The sequence below is a fragment of the Pimephales promelas genome, chromosome 11, assembly GCF_988280905.1.
Source record: "Pimephales promelas chromosome 11, fPimPro1.hap1.1, whole genome shotgun sequence".
NCBI lineage: Eukaryota > Metazoa > Chordata > Actinopteri > Cypriniformes > Leuciscidae > Pimephales > Pimephales promelas.
Window position 1 is genome coordinate 2,078,370 of NC_142779.1, and position 20,441 is coordinate 2,098,810.

The 20,441-nt window shown below is 36.3% G+C and overlaps 1 protein-coding gene across 3 annotated transcripts in view; it reads left to right on the top strand.

Annotated features, from left to right (window-relative positions):
• Positions 1 to 20,441, top strand: part of disc1 (DISC1 scaffold protein) — a 50,563-nt gene that overhangs the window by 16,151 nt on the left and 13,971 nt on the right. For all 3 annotated transcript variants that reach the window (XR_005618051.2, XM_089116735.1, XM_089116736.1), the window contains exons 7-11: positions 2,015 to 2,069; positions 4,950 to 5,052; positions 7,005 to 7,193; positions 13,449 to 13,509; positions 20,123 to 20,357. Coding sequence is in view for 2 of the 3 variants with exons in the window: in XM_089116735.1 (XP_088972861.1) it covers positions 2,015 to 2,069; positions 4,950 to 5,052; positions 7,005 to 7,193; positions 13,449 to 13,509; positions 20,123 to 20,357 (643 nt within the window). In the remaining variant the exon portion in view is untranslated. The remainder of the gene's footprint in view (positions 1 to 2,014; positions 2,070 to 4,949; positions 5,053 to 7,004; positions 7,194 to 13,448; positions 13,510 to 20,122; positions 20,358 to 20,441) is intronic.

Below are 20,441 nucleotides of genomic sequence, written 5' to 3' on the forward strand. Positions count from 1 at the left end.
ATTGGACCTGGAAAGTCCTTATTTGGGGATATTGGACATGTAAAGTCCTTTAATTTGGGGGTATTGGACCTGGAAAGTCATTGAATTTGAGGGTATTGGACTTGGAAAGTCCTCGAATTTGAGGGTATTGGACCTGGAAAGTCCTTGAATTTGTGGATATTGGACCTGGAAAGTCCTTGAATTTGGGGATATTGGACATGGAAAGTCCTTGAATTTGAGGGTATTGGACATGGAAAGTCCTTGAATTTGTGGATATTGGACCTGGAAAGTCCTTGAATTTGGGGATATTGGACATGGAAAGTCCTTGAATTTGAGGGTATTGGACCTGGAAAGTCCTTGAATTTGTGGATATTGGACCTGGAAAGTCCTTGAATTTGGGGATATTGGACCTGGAAAGTCCTTGACTTTGAGGGTATTGGACATGTAAAGTCCTTTAATATGGGGGTATTGGACCTGGAAAGTCCTTGAATTTGGGATTTGAGGGTTTTGGACCTGGAAAGTCATTGAATTTGAGAGTATTGGACCTGGAAAGTCTTTGAAAGGTCCTTGAATTTGAAGTTAACCAAGGTTTGGGAACCCTGGGACCTGCCAAATGTGTAAATAGTGGATGACAAACAAAATAATATCACTGAATAAGAGACAAGCTTATAGCAATTGTCTTTGATGAGGTTTATTTTCTTGCAAGAAAAGATCAGCAGTCGTACAGTCACACAGAGTGTGACCGAGATCCTTCGTCCTTTATAGTCTTCGCTCCCAGAATGTTATCTTCCAAGGCCAATGATGGTATTTTCACATGTGGAACATTTTTAGACTTGTTCATCCTATTGTATCCTTGAGTGGAGGCCCTCCTGAGACGTACCAACACTATTTACCTTTCCAATACAATTCCACAGAATAAGGGTTGTGTGTGCTCTTTTACTGTTCTATGATGGTCACACACATCTTAAAGATACACTTTTTTCACAAGAAACACATATTTACAGGTAATGTGTGTGCATGAAACCCTCTGTTAGGGATTAGTTTATTTACTCGCACACTTCTGGAAGTTGAGCATAACGTTCACTTACTGGAGTCTGGAGTCATTAAGGGGTGAACATTTGACACAATCAAACCTGTCACGTCAGAAACGAAAGCTGATATTTTAAAGCAAATTAATTTGTGCAGTCCTGTCACAACATTAGAAGTGACGATCAGTTTTGGAGATTGACGTGCTTCGGTTGAATCTCATCTTCAGCGGGTTCAGTTTCAGGAGGAGTTTCAGGGAGACTTTCTGGTGAAAAAACAAAGGGCATGGAAACGTCTGCCTCTGAGCAGAGAAATATTGAACTCTAGATTGCATGACTCTGTTTGGGCTCTCACAGATTGATTTTGATGCATATGTAGATTTATCGGAGGTAGGGTGCAGATTGAGGTCATAACATTGAGCTGAGCTAAACAAACCCTGCTGAGAGATTGATTTATTTTCTCCTGCAGCGAGAGCCGATTTTTAAGCGAGTTTTGAGGAGAAGCAGCTGAGTCCACATGGACTCTTCAGTGCAATCCTCTCTCCCTACATCTCTCTTTTATTGTATTTTTACCTGTGCCTTCTGGAAATGAGACGCACTTTTCAGCATGGTTATGAATTTTTATTGCTTTCAGGTTTTATAGATCCTTGTGTGGTTTCGGTATGAAACCTGTGCGTAATGTTTACGAAGATCCTCTCAAGGCTCCTGATGAGAAAACGCTGACATTTTAGACCTTTTCTCAGTCTGAGATGTGACTTAAATCATATCCACTTATTAATCTAAAAAGGGATCTGTGTATATAACCAGCAGGAGTCACTTTATGCATTTGTTTAATCAGTATATAGTGCTTTATTTTAACACCTCACAACCTGTTAAACAATATGGCTTGCTTGTATTAGTGGTGTTGATAAATCAAGCACCATTATTACTATTTGGCATGATTTATTATGACTTTATTGTTCATATTTCATTATTTTCAGCATTACCGACATGGTTTATTTACCTTTCAGACTTCAAGAGCAGGATCGAACACTGAGTTTGTCCATCAAAGAGGCAACGGCTAAAGTAAGTCCACTTCTTAATCCAACCAGTCAACACTATATTTAATAAGTGTCACATAATTATAGGTCATTAAGAACAGTCCTGTGTTAGTTGCATGAAATATTACAGATATTGTGTGAAATTTGCGTGAGATGATCCCGACAATGCACAAATGTCTGATTTTTGCACTTTTTTATGCATAAACCTCATTAGATTTAGATTATATACTGTTTCTCAAAATGCAATGCACTCGACTTCACCTTTCATTTCCAACAGTAAATTATCTCAGTCATTATTAAGTCACTCAAAATTTGATTATATAGTAGTCCATTATTTTTATGTTCATAAAATTTGATTAAAAATGCAACCATTCTGATAACTGGACAAGACATCATATACCTTAACAATAATCATATGACAACAAAGTAGCATAGTACAATGTAAAAACATTAATCATTGCATCATTTGTACTCCATTATACTACTTTTTTTGGTTATCCGGTCTATAAGATGCACCAATTACATTGCATTAGTGAATAAGTCATATTTTATTATTACATATTCATAAGTAATGTAAAATACCAGTAAATAAAACATAATGTTCACAAGCATTATAAACTCTAGAAACATGCATTTAGTTCCCCTCATTCCACAATTAATCCTTTAAAAGTAATGCTTTTAGAGCAGAACATGAATGGAAAAAGTATAAAACAAACAAATTATTAAGGCATTCATTGTAAACAACATTTTTTATGAACGGCAAACCTGTTTAAAGTGAAATACGGCATGCAACTAAACTCTCATTCGGGACTAATACAAATGTGTACAGTTTTAATTGCATTATACAAGTTGCATTGGAATATAAGTCGCAGCATGTTTCAGGTGATTGAAAACGGACTAATATTTTGGAAAGTATGGTACTGGTGTCAGTTCCCGTTGCAATTAATTGTGATGTGTGTGAGAGTTTGGTTAGTAAACTTGTGTCAGCCCTCCCACCACAATCTGAGACAAAATGAGCTGCTTTCCTCCTGTGAGCAGCATGGGAAATTGTCATTTACCTCTCAGTGTGGGTGTGTGTGTGTGTGAGAGCTGTTGTCACTGGGATTGGTGTGGCTGCAGTGTGAGCCTCGGGCTCAGAGAGTGTGTGTTGGCACCGCGGGTGAATCTGAGCTGCCTGTAAAATGGCACCGTGTGACTTTGCCCTCTGGTCTGCCATTATCTGATGCTCAGCTTCGGCACGTCTGGCTGCGTCTCACAACCACTCTCACATCGGGAGGTCCGTTGTGTCTCTACTGCGGCATCTGGTCCGTCATTACAGACTTCCGGAATGTTCTGTGGCATTTTATTTTATATTATTTTGTTTGTTTTATTTTTTATGTTTTTTTATTTAATTTTTTTTATTTAAATGTATTTATTATTTATTTTTTGTCGCTTAACAAAAAGTAAAATAAAATAAAAAAAAATACAATAAAGCAAATTAAATACAACACATACATTTGTGCCATATTTTTACATTTTTTAAATAAAATAAAATAAAACATGAATTAAAAAATAAATAAAATAAAAAAACCCTACACACAACATAAATTTGTGCCACATAAACTTTTTAAGAGAATATCTTAAATAAAATAAAATAAAATACAATATACATTTCTGTCACATATTTTTTTATTGTATCTTATTTTATTAGATGTTCTTTTAACAAAACATTTTATGTGGCTCTAATGTTTATGTAAAACAAAAAATACAATAAATTCAATAAAAATCTTAAATACAATAAATACATTTGTGCCATATTTTTTAAGAGTAAATAAAACATAAATGAAGAAATAAATAAAAGAATAAAAATCCTAAATAAAACATAAATTTGTGCCACAAACTTTTTAAGAGAATATCTTAAAGAAAATAAAATACAACATACAATTGTCTCGCATATGCTTTAATTTTATTTTATAAGATATTCTATTAAACATTTCGCACAAATAAATGTTATGTTATTTCATTTTTCACAGGATGTTCTCCTAACACAATTTTTGTGACACAGATGTGATTGTAATTTAATTTTTCAAAACTTCTAACAGAAAAAGTTTGTTGCCTTTATACAACTTTATTTTAGATATTATAAATATAAATATCGGAATATTAACCGCTGTCATACATAAGTCACATTTCATCACAATTTAACGTTATTTGGGTAAAACTTTACAATAAGGTTCATTAGTTAATGTATTACCTAACACTAACTAACCATGAGCAATACATTGGTTACAGTATTTATACATTTTTAGTTAGTAAGTTAGTAAAATACAGCTGTTCATTGTTTGTTCATGTTAGCTCACAGTGCATTAACTAATGTTAACAAGATTTTGATAAAGTATTAGTAAATGTTGAAATTAAGATTAATAAATACTTTGTGTGAGGTACAGACTAAAAAAGCAAGTCATCATACATTGTTTATATGCTCTGTTTTGTTGAATCTGTCATTAATGTGGACCTTTCACCTCCTTTTCTTCCAAACTTATTCCTACTCGTTTATTCTGTTTCCATTGCAATCAAGCAGTTTATTTTGAACTTTTTGCGACTGCTCTTTTCCTCCAGCGGTGTAATGTGTGTTTCTCTTGGTTCATGTGGTGATGAGCCAGAGATTGTCCTGCCGTCTTACTATAAAAATACATCTGTTCATTGTTTGTTCATGTTAGCTCACAGTGCATTAATTAATGTTAACTATATTTTAATAAAGTATTAGTAAATGTTGAAATTAACATTAACAAAGACTAATAAACGCTGTATAAGTGCAGTCAATGTTAGTTAATGCTAGCTAATGTTAGCTGAAGAACCTTATTGTAAAGTGTTAGCATTATTTATTGCGTTTATAGTGTAAAAACTCCTGTTCCTCTTGGTTCAGGTGGTGATGGGTCAGAGGTTGTTGGGTCGTCTGCGGTGTAAGGTCAGCGAGAGTGAAGCGCAGCTGCTGGTCCTGCATGAGGCGAAGCTCTCCGCCATCTCAGGTAGAGTCTCTGTTCACTCTGTCCTGACTGAACTCACGGTCACTGTGACGGTGCTCCACAACTCTAGACCGTACGGGACGACGGCCTGTCCTGACTGAACTCACTCACCCATCCATCCATCCATCCATCCATCCATCCATACATCCATTCATCCATCCATCCATTCATCCACCCATCCATCTAGCTATCCATCCATATATCCATCTGTCGTTCCATCCACCCATCCATCCATCCATCCATCCATATATCCATCCACCCATCCATCCATCCATCCATACACCCAACCACCCATCCACCCACCCACCCACCCATCCATCCATCCATCCATCCATCCATATATCCATCAATCCACCAACCCACCAACCCATCAATCCATCCATCCACCCCTCCATCCATCCATACACCCATATACCCATACATCCACCCATCCATTCACCCATCCATTCACCCATCCACCCACCCATTCATCCATCCACCCAACCACCCACCCAAACACCCATCCATCCACCCACCCATCCATCCATCCATCCATCCATCCATATATCCATCAATCCACCAACCCATCAATCCATCCATCCACCCATCCATCCATCCATACACCCATATATCCATCCACCCATCCACTCATTCATCCATCCATCCATACACCCAACCACCCACCCATCCACCCATCCATCCATCCATGCATCCATCCATCCACCCACCCATCCATGCATCCATCCATCCACCCACCCAAACACCCATCCATCCATCCACACACCCATCCACCCTTCCGTCCTTCCATGCATCATCCACCCATCCATCCACCCATCCATCCATCCATATATCCATCCATCCATGCATCCATCCATCCACCCACCCACCCATCCATCCATCCATCCATCCATCCATATATCCATCAATCCACCAACCCATCAATCCATCCATCCACCCCACCATCCATCCATACACCCATATACCCATACATCCACCCATCCATTCACCCATCCATCCATCCACCCAACCACCCACCGATTCATCCATCCACCCATCCACCCATCCACCCATCCATCCATCCACCCACCCATCATCCATCCATCCATCCATCCATATATCCATCAATCCACCAACCCATCCACCCATCCATCCATCCATACACCCATATATCCATCCACCCATCCATCCATCCATACACCCATATATCCATCCACCCATCCACCCACCCACCCATCCACTCATTCATCCATCCATCCATCCATCCACCCAACCACCCACCCATCCACCCACCCATCCATGCATTCATCCATCCACCCACCCAAACATCCACCCACCCATCCACCCTTCCGTCCATCCATGCATCATCCACCCATCCATCCATCCACCCATCCATCCATCCATCCATATATCCATCCATCCATGCATCCATCCATCCACCCATCCACCCATCCATCCATCCACCCATCCATCCATCCATCCACCCATCCATACACCCATCCATCCATCCACCCATCCATCCACCCACCCATCCATCCATCCATCCATCCACCCATCCATCCATCCACCCACCCATCCATCCATCCATATATCCATCCATCCATCCATCCATGCATCCATCTATCCATCCATCCATCCATCCATCCATCCACCCATCCATCCATCCATCCATCCATATATCCATCCATCCATCCAATTATCTATCTATTGTTCCATCCATCTCCATCCATCTATCTGTTGTTCATTCCTCCATCTACTAATTTTTGTTCATCCATCTATCCATCTATTTATCTGTCGTTATATCTATCCATCTATCCATCCATGAGTGTCCCAAATCCTATTACACTCAATATGATATGCCAAAGATATGGCATATGATATGCCTATAGTTATCACTATTACTGTCTGGTGGCATTCTGAACTTTTTCCAACTATTATGATGTACATTTCGATGCATCTGTGTCTTGTTCTCGCTGCAGGAAATGACTTCAGCAGTGCGAAAGAACTGAAGGCAGAAATCAGGAGTGTGTACGGAGAGAGGGATCGTCTGGAGGGGCTGGTGAAGAAACTGCAGGCGCTGAGCACTGGAAGTGGACTCGATCTGACCCGCATGAAGGAGCAACACAACCACATCAAACTGGAGCTGCAGGAGAGAGCCGCCCAGTACGGTGAGCAACACTGCCACAGCACACACTCTGTTCATGAGAACCCAGACCTAGAAGATTCGCTGGCACAGGGGGGAGCCATTTCTTCATATGTTTCGGCTGAAAATATCCTTAGCAAGTTTGGTAGGTTTCACTATCGATTTATGTAAAGTGGATATCTCTATTTCTCACATTTGCTGCCAGTGTCTCTCTAAACTGTGTTATAATGTGTAATGTTTAATGTTCGCAAGTAAGTACGGTAACACTGGCTATGTTTACATGCACATCTTTTGTTTCAATTGGACTGAATTCATTCCCATTTATGAACCTGAATGCAGTTTTTGCATGAACGCTAAACATGTGATCGGGTTGATGTGCGCATTTATATAATCACAAGTAGGGATGTAACGATTCAATCAACTCGCAATGCGATACGATTCACGAAACTGGTTTCACGATACGATTTCCTCACAATTTTTTTTTACTAGTAAGATTTAAGAAGCTATAAATTAAAGTGCCCCTTGTTTGGCGCATCATTACGTCCTTTCAGTTTCGGTTTCAATCCGATCAAGTGTTTACATGTTCTCTCGATCGGATTAGAAAAGGAATAAACCACCACTTTCAATCGGATCGATATTTCATTTGGATCGAGCTTTAATCGGATCAATCCATTAAGGTGTTTACATGAAGGCTTTTCAGTCTAATTGAGCCATCAATCCGATTACTAACAGATTATTGGTTGCATGTAAACGACACAAAGCATAGACTTTATTCATAAGAACCCAGACCTTGAAGTTTCGCTGGCACAGGGGGGAGCCATTTCTTCATTAGTTTCGGCTGAAAACGTGTTCATGTTTTGTAGGTTTCACTATTGATTTATGTAGAGTGGATATCTCTATTCCTCACACAGTGTCTCTCTAAACTGTGTTTTCATCCTAAATACAGGATACATGTTCCTTTTACTTTGAATCCCTAATTGTGCGATTGATTATTTTGTTATTGATTATGTTGAATTAAACACAGCCGGGTGAATCTCACAAAAAAAAAAAAACAGATCATATTTCAAAACAAAATTAATTGGATAGAAATATTTGTAATATATGCATAATATTTTAATATTCATAAAGAAAATAAAAACTTTTTTACTTAAATTATTTTTAGTGTACAAATACTATTATAAAGTATGATATTTGTACAGAATTTTAATTTATATTGAACTTATCATTAAATCAATATTTATAATATATGCATTGTATTTTAATATGTCTATAAAGAAAATAAAACCTGTTTTTCAGTAGCAATTTGTGAATTTGTAGTGTACAAAGACTATTATAATGTATGAATACCCCAGGATTTTATATATATATATATATATTATTTATTTTGAAACATTTATGTACGTACTTTATTTATTTAGCTTTATACTCAATAATGTTAATGATCCTGCAAGAGGCTTTATTTTCATTATGGAAAAATTAATAAAATATTTTTTTATTTGATTGAAAATCCTTTTTATTAAAAACGTAGCATAAATTACATTCACTGTGTAAATACTACTATAATGTATGAATCATATTATTTTAATTTGTATTGATGTACTGATGTAATTTTATTTATTTAGCTTTGTTCAATAAAGTTAATTATCCCATTCTTTTAATTATGCAAAATATTATTTTTATATTTTTTTAGATAAATGCAAATCATCCTAATCAGACTTTTTATGCAAAATCAGCATAAATTAAATTCATTGTACAAGATGTTCCATGAATAAATAATGTAGGAATACTTTTATTAATTGATATGTTTGTTTATTTATCCTAAAATAGGCTTCAATTTCTTCATCCAAATTATAATTTCCTTTTTTTTTTTTTGTCTTTGAGATGTGCAATATGATCTAGACTTGTATTTGACATGTTTTGTGAAATTCATCCAGTGTTTATTGGTTTAAAAATGGAAAGCTATGGCTCCGTCACTAGTGTAAATCCACTGGTCTCGCCACTGGTCTCGTTCTGGTATCGTCCGACTGTAGTTGGTGATAATGACCAGATGCACATTGAGATCTTCTCAACTTGGCTGTGGCGTTCTGTCCTCCCATGAGGATTTGTGCAGGATGGAGATTGCGGGCGGTGGTCTTTCATTTATTCGCTTCTCTACACGTCCAATAACAGTAGGCTGACAGCCAACGGGAATCTCGCCAGCTCTCGCCCTGCCCGTTACAGGGATTACACTCGTCTGCTTAATTTGACACACACACACATTTTGCTCAACAAAGAGCTCGGCTGGTCTGTGTCTTTGTGCTGGGATGAGAGAGACTGTGAGCTAATGATAGGCTGAGCGTTGATGCTAAATATGCAAAGCGGGTGAATATGATACAGAACACAAAAGATCTTTGACACGAACGGGCTGATCCTGATAGGGTCTTATTAGCTCGTCTTCCAACCGGGGTAATAACATGCTGACACACATATTTGCCACATACCTGCCATCAAATCACTGTTTTGGGCATAAGAAAAAGGGTTTGCGTGCGTCACTTGTCGTAGTTTGCGGTTGGGTTGGTATACTTGCGTAATTAGGAATATATTTCCACATATTAAATGGTATTTTTAAACATGAGTCTTTGTCCCAGCTTGTGCAAAAACAAAGGGCTGTTGTTGTCATCATCTCACTTTCAGAAATGATTTAAATAAAACTTCAAATATGATTCGTTTTTCGGACTTATTGGGCATTGGTAGTCCCAAGGTCATTTGAACATTTGCAGACTTTTGGGCATGCATTTTTTAATATCAAAGTACCATTTTATTACCATCACTCTACCACAGTACAGTTCCATATATGAAGCGGGGGATGGAACCATTTCTGGTTCTAAATAGAACCATTTCTGTAGTTTAGCATCTGTAATGATGTCTGAATGTGCGAATTGACAGGATTCACTGTTGTTTCGGAGGCTGTTTTCATCGGTTAATGCTGTCGTGCTCCTGCTTTACTCGGTTACTTCAATCCCGGGGAACTCGCTGTTGTGTGAAATGTTTGTCTACATGAGGAGATGTAGTTGGAGGAGGAGTAAATGGAGCGGAGAATGTGAGCAGGTGATGGAAGGCTTTCAGGAGTGAGGTTTTGTGTGTTTGCTGTGCTTAGTCTCTGGGTTTCTACAAAGACTCGCTCAACAAAATGAATTCTAATTCGTCTCTTTTTGTGTTCGACACACCTTTCATTTCTGTTCGATGAGACTGCGTTCGGTGAACGTTTGTGTCGATCGTGTGCTGTTGCCCTTTTTAGTTTGACAGTTTTACATTGCCACAATTATAGTTTTTATTAATATTTTAAATCGGTTTTCATTTAAAAGTTTTTGTCATTTTTACCGGTTTTAATTTTTCTATATTTTTTTTATTATTTTTTAATTTCAGTTTCAGTAATTTTAATACTTCAAGTTAATAATTATTTTTTTTAAATCCTTTTATTTTGAGTTAACGGAAATGTTTGTATATTTTTTTACTTATAACCTTTATTTTGTTTTTTTGTGTTTTTATTATTCTTTTTTTAACGTCTATAGTTTTTTATTAATTTTTATTTTGGTTTTAGTTGTTTTAGTACTTCAAGGATATAAAAAAATGTTTTATTTTGAGGGAACAATATTATTTATGCATTTATATATTTATGTATAACCTTTATTTAAAAAAAAAACTTTTTGAGATCTCTTTTCAAGATATGTAGCCAAAAATAATATGTACACATGTAAGTGTATAACGTATAGATAAATATAGTGATAATAACCCTGATGCACAGTATCACTAGTACTATATTGTCCTTGAAAATTCCTCAAAAACGTCACGCACTATTATTACAGTCCACATTTATTATATTACCCATAAATCAAAGCTCATTATTATGAAATCGCAATAACACCACACCTGTTCACGCTCACGGTCAGTGCCGTTGCCCTCAGCAGGTCAAGTGTAGATACTCTACAAATGCTGACTAAGATGCTTTTGTGCATCTCTCTCTCTCTCTCTCTGTGTGCTTTTGTGCTGAAACTCAGAAACTCCGACAGAGGCCCATTAATCACAGTCGTCTCTGACTCAATTAAAACAACAGACTATTCCTCTTATGCCGTATTGCACCAGCATTTCATGCCCACGCATCTGCATTGAAACAGGTGTATCATCTGCTTTTGAGGCATATTAATGCTGTAAAAGAGGCTTTGTGTTCTTTAACACATTGCAAACAATTACCATCTTTCTCTGAATAAATGCATGCGCATTTTGCGATCATTAGCTCACGAGCGTCCTTCAGATGCATTAGCAGAACGTTCCTGTTTGTGTTCACACCACACGGTGTGATCGTGAAGTTGACAGAAAAGTGCTAATTGATGAAGTCGTTTCGCTTTTTTACACATCTGAGCATACCTTCCTAATCATGGAAGAAGATCCGCTCCTGAAAGACTGTGTGTGTCGGCTTAATTACTGTAGCTCTTATTGCAGGAAAGGTTTAACAACTTCCACTTGAAGTTATGCATGTTTTTGTCCGTTTTTATTGATAATGATAATGTTCAGAATAGCTTACTAATATCATTTGTGTAGTATGCATACTGTGTACAGTACTGTATATAAAGGTTGTTTGCATGGGATAATGTGCAATCTCACACCATGTCCCACTCTCCAGTGTTTAACAGATTGCTGCATTATTTACCATCCAAGAAAAACTAAACACATGCAACACTTCTTCACTATGTGCCACTATCACCATCTGCCCTTGATCTGCTGTTGAAGATCCTCACAGTATGTTCTCTCACTGTAAAGTGAGTGCGTTAGAGCACATTTCAGTGATTAAAGGGGTAGTTCACCCTAAAATTAAAATGACGTCATGACTCTCCTTCATGTCGTCCCAAGCCCGTCAGACCCAATTTAAGATATTTTAGATTTAGTCCGAGAGGTTCATTGGAAATGTGTGTACGGTATACTGTCCTTGTCCAGAAAGGAAATAAAGACATAATCAAAGTAGTCATGTGACATCAGTGGGTTAGTTACAATATTTTGAAGCATCGAAAATACATTTTGGTCCAAAAATAACAAAAACTACGACTTTATTCAGCATTGTATTACGATTCTGTTGTGGATCCACGTTCAGTGACGCTGCTGACGTGCCGTTAAACACGGCTGAGTTAATCTTTGCATAGCCCTATATATATATATATATATATATATATATATATGAAGAGTTCAGATGCAAAAGCCTCTAAGTGCCATTTGAAATTTTCTTCTAGAATGATAATTTTTATCAAGCTTGTATATTTAAGTTTAGTGATTTCACTTAAAAGGCAATGATAATGACCTATTAATTGTTATTTAAGTGAAATTACTGAACTTAAATATACAAGTTTGATAAAAATCATCATTAAAGAAGAAAATTTCAAATGGCATTTAGAGGCTTTTGCATCTGAACTCTTCATATATATATATATATATATATATATATACACACACACACACACACACACTAAGGCTCAAACGATTAATTGCGATTAATCGCTTCCAAAATAAAGGTTTGTGTTTACATAATATGGGTGCACTGTGTATAATTATTTTGTATATATATATATATATATATAAATACACACACATGCATGTATATTTAAGAAAAAAATAATTATTTATCGGCTATATAAAATATGTATTTATATATAATATAAATTATATATAAATCTATATACAGTATATACATGAAAATATTTCTTAAATATATACAAGCATGTGTGTGTATTTATATATACAAAATAATTATACACAGTGCACCCACAAACTTTTATTTTGAATGCGATTAATCACGTCTGGCATTTAACAATCAGACAACATATTGTGTACAGTATGTAGTTAAAAAAGATATTAAAAAAAGAAAAAAAAAAAAAAAAAAAATATATATATATATATATATATATAGTTGTCCTCCGAAGAGCGGGGGTGAAAAAAAAAAACGCGATTAATCGTTTGACAGCCCTAACACACACACACACACACACACACACACACACACACACACACACACACACACACATATAGCATATGTTCTTCTGTCTTGTTTTTTTATTTATTTTAAAAACAAAATAAAACATCCAATGTCCACACCATTCACAGTAATGAGAATTCGAAGGGAAAAGGTTTAGTTGTTATTGAATGTGACCTGGATAAGTCACACAGGAGAAAATGACCGTCTTGACCGGACATGAATATGTATGATTCGCCAACATCTCTCCCTGATGTACATTATTCTCTCTCCCCTCAACAGAGCGCAGTTTAAGAGAAAACACCCTGAAGTATATTGAGCTTCTGGAGGACAGACTTCACAGGTACTGGATATTTCTCATCTCACACAAACAGCCCTCGTCTCGTCCCTCGGGTGACTTTTCCTTATTATTTAAACAGTTCACACTGTCTGGCCTTATTTCAGTCCTGTCTCTCCGGATGTTTCAGCGCTTTAAATCATTCAGGTCCACGCTGACTGCATCAGTCCGTTCCTGATGAGCTCATCTTCATGTGTCCAAAGTGACATTTGTAAAAATTAAGATGAAATGAAATGGAAAAATGGAGATGTGAGCTGCCAATGACTGTTATGTGTATTTGTTTTGAGCACTCTAGGCTCATTTTGTGCGGTTTTTAATGTTTTTTTAGAGCTCTAGAGCCACTTGCTGCTCATTATAAACAAGATCCGCCCACTTAGAATGAAATTCTGATTGACATGTGAAGCGACCAATCACAGTTGTTGTTGATTTTTTACATTCCATTCCGTGGTGGGTTTATCTGAAATATTAATAATAATGTTGTTCCTGATGTTTTAGATGAACCAAGACATAAATAAAACAAATATATAAAAATAATGCTGTAAAAAAAATGTTGGTTTAACTTAAAAAATTACTTAAAATTTTGAGTTGATTGAACTGGAAAAAGTGAGTTAATACAATGAAGGAGAATTATTTAATCGTCAGAAAATTAAAATAATAAGTTTTCTGAACTAAATAAATTATTTAAGTTGATTTGACAAAAGAAAAAATGTTGTGATAACAAATCTTGAAAATATATATTTTTTTACAGTGTGGACAACTGAAACTATACAAATAGACTCTATTATAGATATTTAATAGTTATATTATATATAGACATAATATTACACATATTTTCCACTTTTTTTAAGACATATAGGCTAAATATACTATATTATTAGACTAATGTAGTTAAAGGATTAGTTCTCTTCAGAATTAAAAATTCCTGATAATTTACTTTTCATCCAAGAGTTTCTTCAGGTGAAAAGAAATTAAGGTTTTTGAGGAAAACAGGGGAATAAGGGGTGAATAAATTATCAGGATATTATAATTCTGAAGTGAACTGAACATTTAACTGCATTATTAATAATATCATTTAGTTTTATACATTAACAGTTTTTGATTTCCAGTGTAAAATCTGATTTTTTAGTATTAAAAAAAATAATAATAATAATTTTAGTATTAAGTCTGCATAAGTGGCGACAAGAAGCTTTACATTTCCACCATAGTAATAAAAGGTTCGACTTTCCTTCGCTCCGACCTGCTCCAGCTGCAAAGCTTTTATTTAGCATCTCCCTCAACCTAAATGCCGCACAAATTGGCATAATTGAATGAGTTATTAGTTGCTGTACTCAACCGTAGAAATGTAGCATTCATTACATTTCAATAAAACACTATGGGCGTCCATCTGGAGGGAAGCATGGCATATGGTTTACCGCTCGCTCCTTTGGAATAGCACATGCTCGGATGCCAGAAGCGCCGTCTCTTGCCAAGGTTATTACTGTACTGTGAGTTGAAGAGGAGGGGCTGTGGCACGGGACTATCTCCAGAAACCCTCTCTTCTCGCTTTCCTTCAATTTTATTTTACCCAGAGTGATTGTTCTCCTTGTTACTCACCATGGAAACCCGACTCCAAAAAGCAGGCAGGCATTAGCCGCCAGTCATACTCAACCCGGCGAGGGTTTCTTTTGTTCGCCCGGCTAAAATAAATGGACCAAACTCACCAGCTCTCTCTCTTTCCTGTGGCACAAATGGGAATATTAAAAGAATAGCTCGCCCAAAAAATGAAAATATTCCATTTGCTCACTCGCACGTCGGTCCAAGCCTTTCTTCTGGTGGGACTGCGCGTTTTCATATGGGGATTGACTCGGCAAGCTTTCAGAAATGAAAATAAAATAGAATTTTTTTGTCATTTTGGAGCCTCTGGTCACTATGCATGAAAAGCAGCCCAACACGGCAAATTCTATTGACATTGAACATTTAGCAAGATTCTAACATGTCAAATTCTATTGGAATCCAGCATTTTAGCAACATTCTAACGTGGAATTCTGCTCAAATTCAACATTTTAACAGCATTCAAACACATCAATTTCTATTGAAATCCAACATTTTAGCAACATTCTAACTTCAAATTCTAATGACATTCAACATCGTTTTCATTCATGCTCGTTTTCATTCATTGAACATATATGGGGATTGACTCGGCAAGCTTTCCGAAATGAAAATAAAATAGCACCTAAAAGTACCATTTTTTTTGTCATTTTGGAGCCTCTGGTCACTATGCATGAAAAGAGCAATTCTTCTTATAAAACAACTTTTTTCACTTAAAATTCAAATTGAATGAACGGCATTCAAAGCCTTTTTAGTTTGCAGATAAACAGACCTATTTTATATTGCAAGTTGCTTATGAACTATATTAATTTGTTGAAGAATTGTTCGTTTTATGGCTGCATTTCAAAGCTTTGTGCTTCAATCGTGTCATAATGTTCACATAAAACAGCATTCACATGCAAAAAAAAAAGTGTTTTGGTGCATCACCGCCGGTGCCAAGTTTACATGCTTCTTTACCTGCTTGTTCCCCCTCCACCCACACACACACACGTGTCTCTTCCTGAGGTGTTAAAATTAAGTTATCGTCTTTTTTAGCACTGACTGTCCCTGTCACCCGCTCTCCTCCATCAGGGCTTTCCTCTCTGTTTGTGTATGTGTAGATGTTGAGGTAATTGACCAGACCACACACCCTGTCAATCAGATTCCTGGTGCTAGAGAGATGAGAGATGGTCTTTGTTGTGGTGCATTTTGCTCATAAATAAACAATAAAAACCATCAAGGTCCCTGCTTTACTAAAGCATTTGATAAAGTATCACTAAAAATAGAATACCGTTTTGATTAAACTCTCTGTTGTATCCAGCAGGGATTTTTGTGAATTTAGGCATTCTAATGTCAAATTCTATTGGAATTCTACATTTTAACAGCAGCCCAACACGTCAAATTCTATTGACATTGAACATTTAGCAAGATTCTAACATGTCAAATTCTATTGGAATCCAACATTTTAGCAACATTCTAATGTGGAATTGTGCTAAAATTCAACATTTTAACAGCATTCAAACACACCAAATTCTATTGACATTCAACATTTAGCAACATTCTAATGTCAAATTCTATTATAACCCAACATTAACAACATTCTAACATCAATTTCTATTGAAGTCCAACATTTTGGCAACATTCTAACTTCAAATTCTGTTGGGATCCAACATTATAACAGCATTCTAACACATCAAATTCTAATGACATTCAATTTTAATGTCAATTTCTGTTGTAATCCAACATTTTTGCAACATTCTATCATCAAATTCTTCTAAAATTCAACATTTTAACAGCATTCAAACACACCAAATTCTATTGACATTCAACGTTTAGCAACATTCTACTGTCAAATTCTTCAAATTCTGTTGGGATTCAACATTTTAACAGCATTCTAACACATCAAATTCTAATGACATTCAACATTTAATGTCAAATTCTTTTGTAACCCAACATTAACAACATTCTAACATCAAATTCTTTTGGATCTAACATTTTAACAGCATTTTAACACATCAAATTCTAATGACATTCAACATCAATATCAATATTTAACATCAATTTCTGTATAATCCAACATTTTTGCAACATTCTATCGTCAAATTCTACTAAAATTCAACATTTTAACAGGATTCAAACACACCAAATTCTATTGACATTCAATGTTTAGCATCTTTCTAATGTCAAATTCTATTGTAACCCAACATTAACAACATTCTAACATCAATTTCTTTTGAAATCCAACATTTTAGCACCATTCTAACTTCAAATTCTATTGGGATCCAACATGATCAATATTCTAACATAAATTTCTGTTGTAATCCAACATTTTTGCAACATTCTATCGTCAAATTCTTCTAAAATTCAACATTTTGACAGCATTCAAACACACCAAATTCTATTGACATTCAACGTTTAGCAACATTCTACTGTCAAATTGTATTATAACCCAACATTATCAATATTCTAACATCAATTTCTGTTGTAATCCAACATTTTTGCAACATTCTATCGTCAAATTCTACTAAAATTCAACATTTTAACAGGATTCAAACACACCAAATTCTATTGACATTCAATGTTTAGCAACATTCTAATGTCAAATTCTATTGTAACCCAACATTAACAACATTCTAGCATCAAATTCTATTGAAATCCAACATTTTAGCAACATTCTAACATGTCAATTTCTACTGGAATCCATTTACTTTACTTTCTCTGCCCTTGACGATCAGTAGCGGTTCTAGGCACGGGCGAACCGGGCAGTCGCCCGGGGCGGCATCTCTTCATGTCACATGGGGGGCGGCACGAGCAGTTAAAAAAAATCCTCTGTCCCGCGAAGGTTTTCTATTTTTTATCATTTCAATTCAATTATTGGCAATGGCGCCCCTGCTTGCGGAGAAGGTGCCGTGCACAGAAGCGATATCAAGGGGGTCTCCTGATTAGTTCACGTATCGCGTCTTTTGCGCGCTTGAGGTCGTTATTTCAAATAGGCGATTAGGCGCACGGGAAGCGCGCTCATTACGCGCTTGCGGGAGGCGCGCTCATAATCTTTTCAGTATGGGAGTGCACGTGCACCCAAACACTTGGGTTTTTTTCTCTTCTCCGTAAAGAAATCTTTTAGCAGAGCTTCAGCAAGCGTTTTTCTGTGGTGGAAATACATTAGCTACTAAAACTTCTTTGCCATTGTGGAGAGCGCAGTGTAATGAGTGCATGGTTGTAGCAACGACATGCAGCCATGGGAAAATCGGACCGAATTTTACTATTAATAATAAAAGATCAGCTACTGTGCATTATAAATGTCAGGAATGTATCTTTATTGACTCATTCTTTTTATAGAGATGATTGAATGCTGAAATATGAGGTTTATATTTTTTTAAAATCTTTTGCGTTAACCTTTTTTTTTAAGTTTAATAGGTAAGATAAAAGACACTCCTTAAAAACAAATCTTTAATGTTATTAACTTGGTGAATTGATTTCATTGTGTAGGCCTATTAGGCTTTTTGAACAAGATTCTGTGTATGTGATCATGTTGGTCACTATATTTATGAAATGAAAATAATTTACATAATGATCAATTTTATGTGTTTTTATAGTAGCCTATAATATGCAAAGTACAATTTTCTATTTTCTAAATAATCTCTGATTCTGTCCTTTTCTCTGACATTTTAAGAGTGACATAGGGCTACAAAAGCTATTTTAGGTCTATAACAGTTTGGATAGTTGTTAATATGATAGCTGTTCAAAATTATTTAAGAGATAAGTATTGTGTTACTAAATAGGCCTAAGTGTCTCTCTGACGCTTTTACTTTTAAAAACTCCATTTCGTGACAAAGTATACTTTAACAAGTCATAACTAAAAGTGTGCCATGCACATAATTCAAGGCAATAAGGGGGAGGGGGGGGGGGGGGGGGGGGCGCTCGAAGGGGGTCTCGCCCTGGGTGTAATTCAAAGTAGAACCGCCACTGTTGACGATGCATGAAACCAAACACAACCATGTAAATGAATCTCTGTAGGTTTGTGTGGCAGCTGAATAAAGCCACCGGGAGGAGCAGAGGTCTGATGGGGTTTCTGGAGAGAGTACAGCGTTGTCTTTATGAAGCTGTCTGTCTCTAGAGAAAGTGGGTGTGAAGACCGTAATTATCCTCCTCTCCGTATGAGTTTGCCCGCAGAAGAGCCAGTGTCATGGACTGTAGGAGACGGCAGCGAGCTTTAGTGTCTTTATATAGTGACATTGAAGCCAAAAGAGACCCTCTGAAAATAATGAGGCACCAATGATGTATGGTAGTCTATTAAATGTATTTTTTTCAATTAATATTATCTGCCAAAAGTCTGAAAAGTCTGAACAAGCAAAAACTATTACATGATATTTACATTTATTCATTTAGCAGACCCTATCAAATCCTTATTTAAAGTGACTTAAAATGTGTTTTATTCCTGTGATAAAGCTGAATTTTCAGCATCAGTCTTCAGTGTCACATGATCCTTCAGAAATCACTTTAATATGAGGATTTGCTGATCAAGAAAACAGTTGTGCTGCTTCAGATTTGATCTTTCGGGATTCTTTGATGAATAGAAAGTTTGAAAGAACAACATTTATTTGAAATAGAAATATTTGTAACATTACAAAAATGTCTTTACTGTCACTTTTGATCAGCTCGATGTATCCTTGCTAAATATTCATTTCTTATAAAAAAAACTAACTAACTTTAGTGGACATCTAATATTAAAAGGGGAGCATCTTCTCTGCCTTGCATATAAAAAAAACATTATAGTTAAAAAGCCACTGGCAAAGAAGAAATGTCTAATTTCATGAATATACATGCTTATTTTTCATAAAAAATAATGGATGAAGACTCCAATAGTTTGATGCATCAGCTTTGACAGGAGCTCAGATAAATTAAGTTCCTCAGTTTTGGAGAATTGTCCTTAGTTACACTCACCCCCAAAAAGTATTAGTGCACTCACTTCAGACTTAAACGTGTGTGAACGTCGTTGCATATAAAGGTAAAGCATCAAAGCAAGTGTAATTTATTGTATTTCTCTCTGTAGCTGTGGATGTCCAGCGCTGGAACACATTTGGGAGGCAGATTTGGAGGCTTGTCATCTACTCCTGAAAGGCCTGGATCAGCCCAGCGTCTCAGAAGCGGAGGATCTGCCCTCGACGCCTGGATCGGGTCCAGATGTTCTGTTGATCACTGAAGAGGAGGCGGACTGTGCCATGCTGACGGCTCTAGGGGGCCGCTGGTGTCCTGAGGCTGATCTACAGCACTCAGAGTTCACTAAGGTATAGCCACACACACACAAAACATGAAACATCAAAATTCGCTTTCTAAAGAGGTCCTATAATGCCCTTTTGTATATGTAAAAT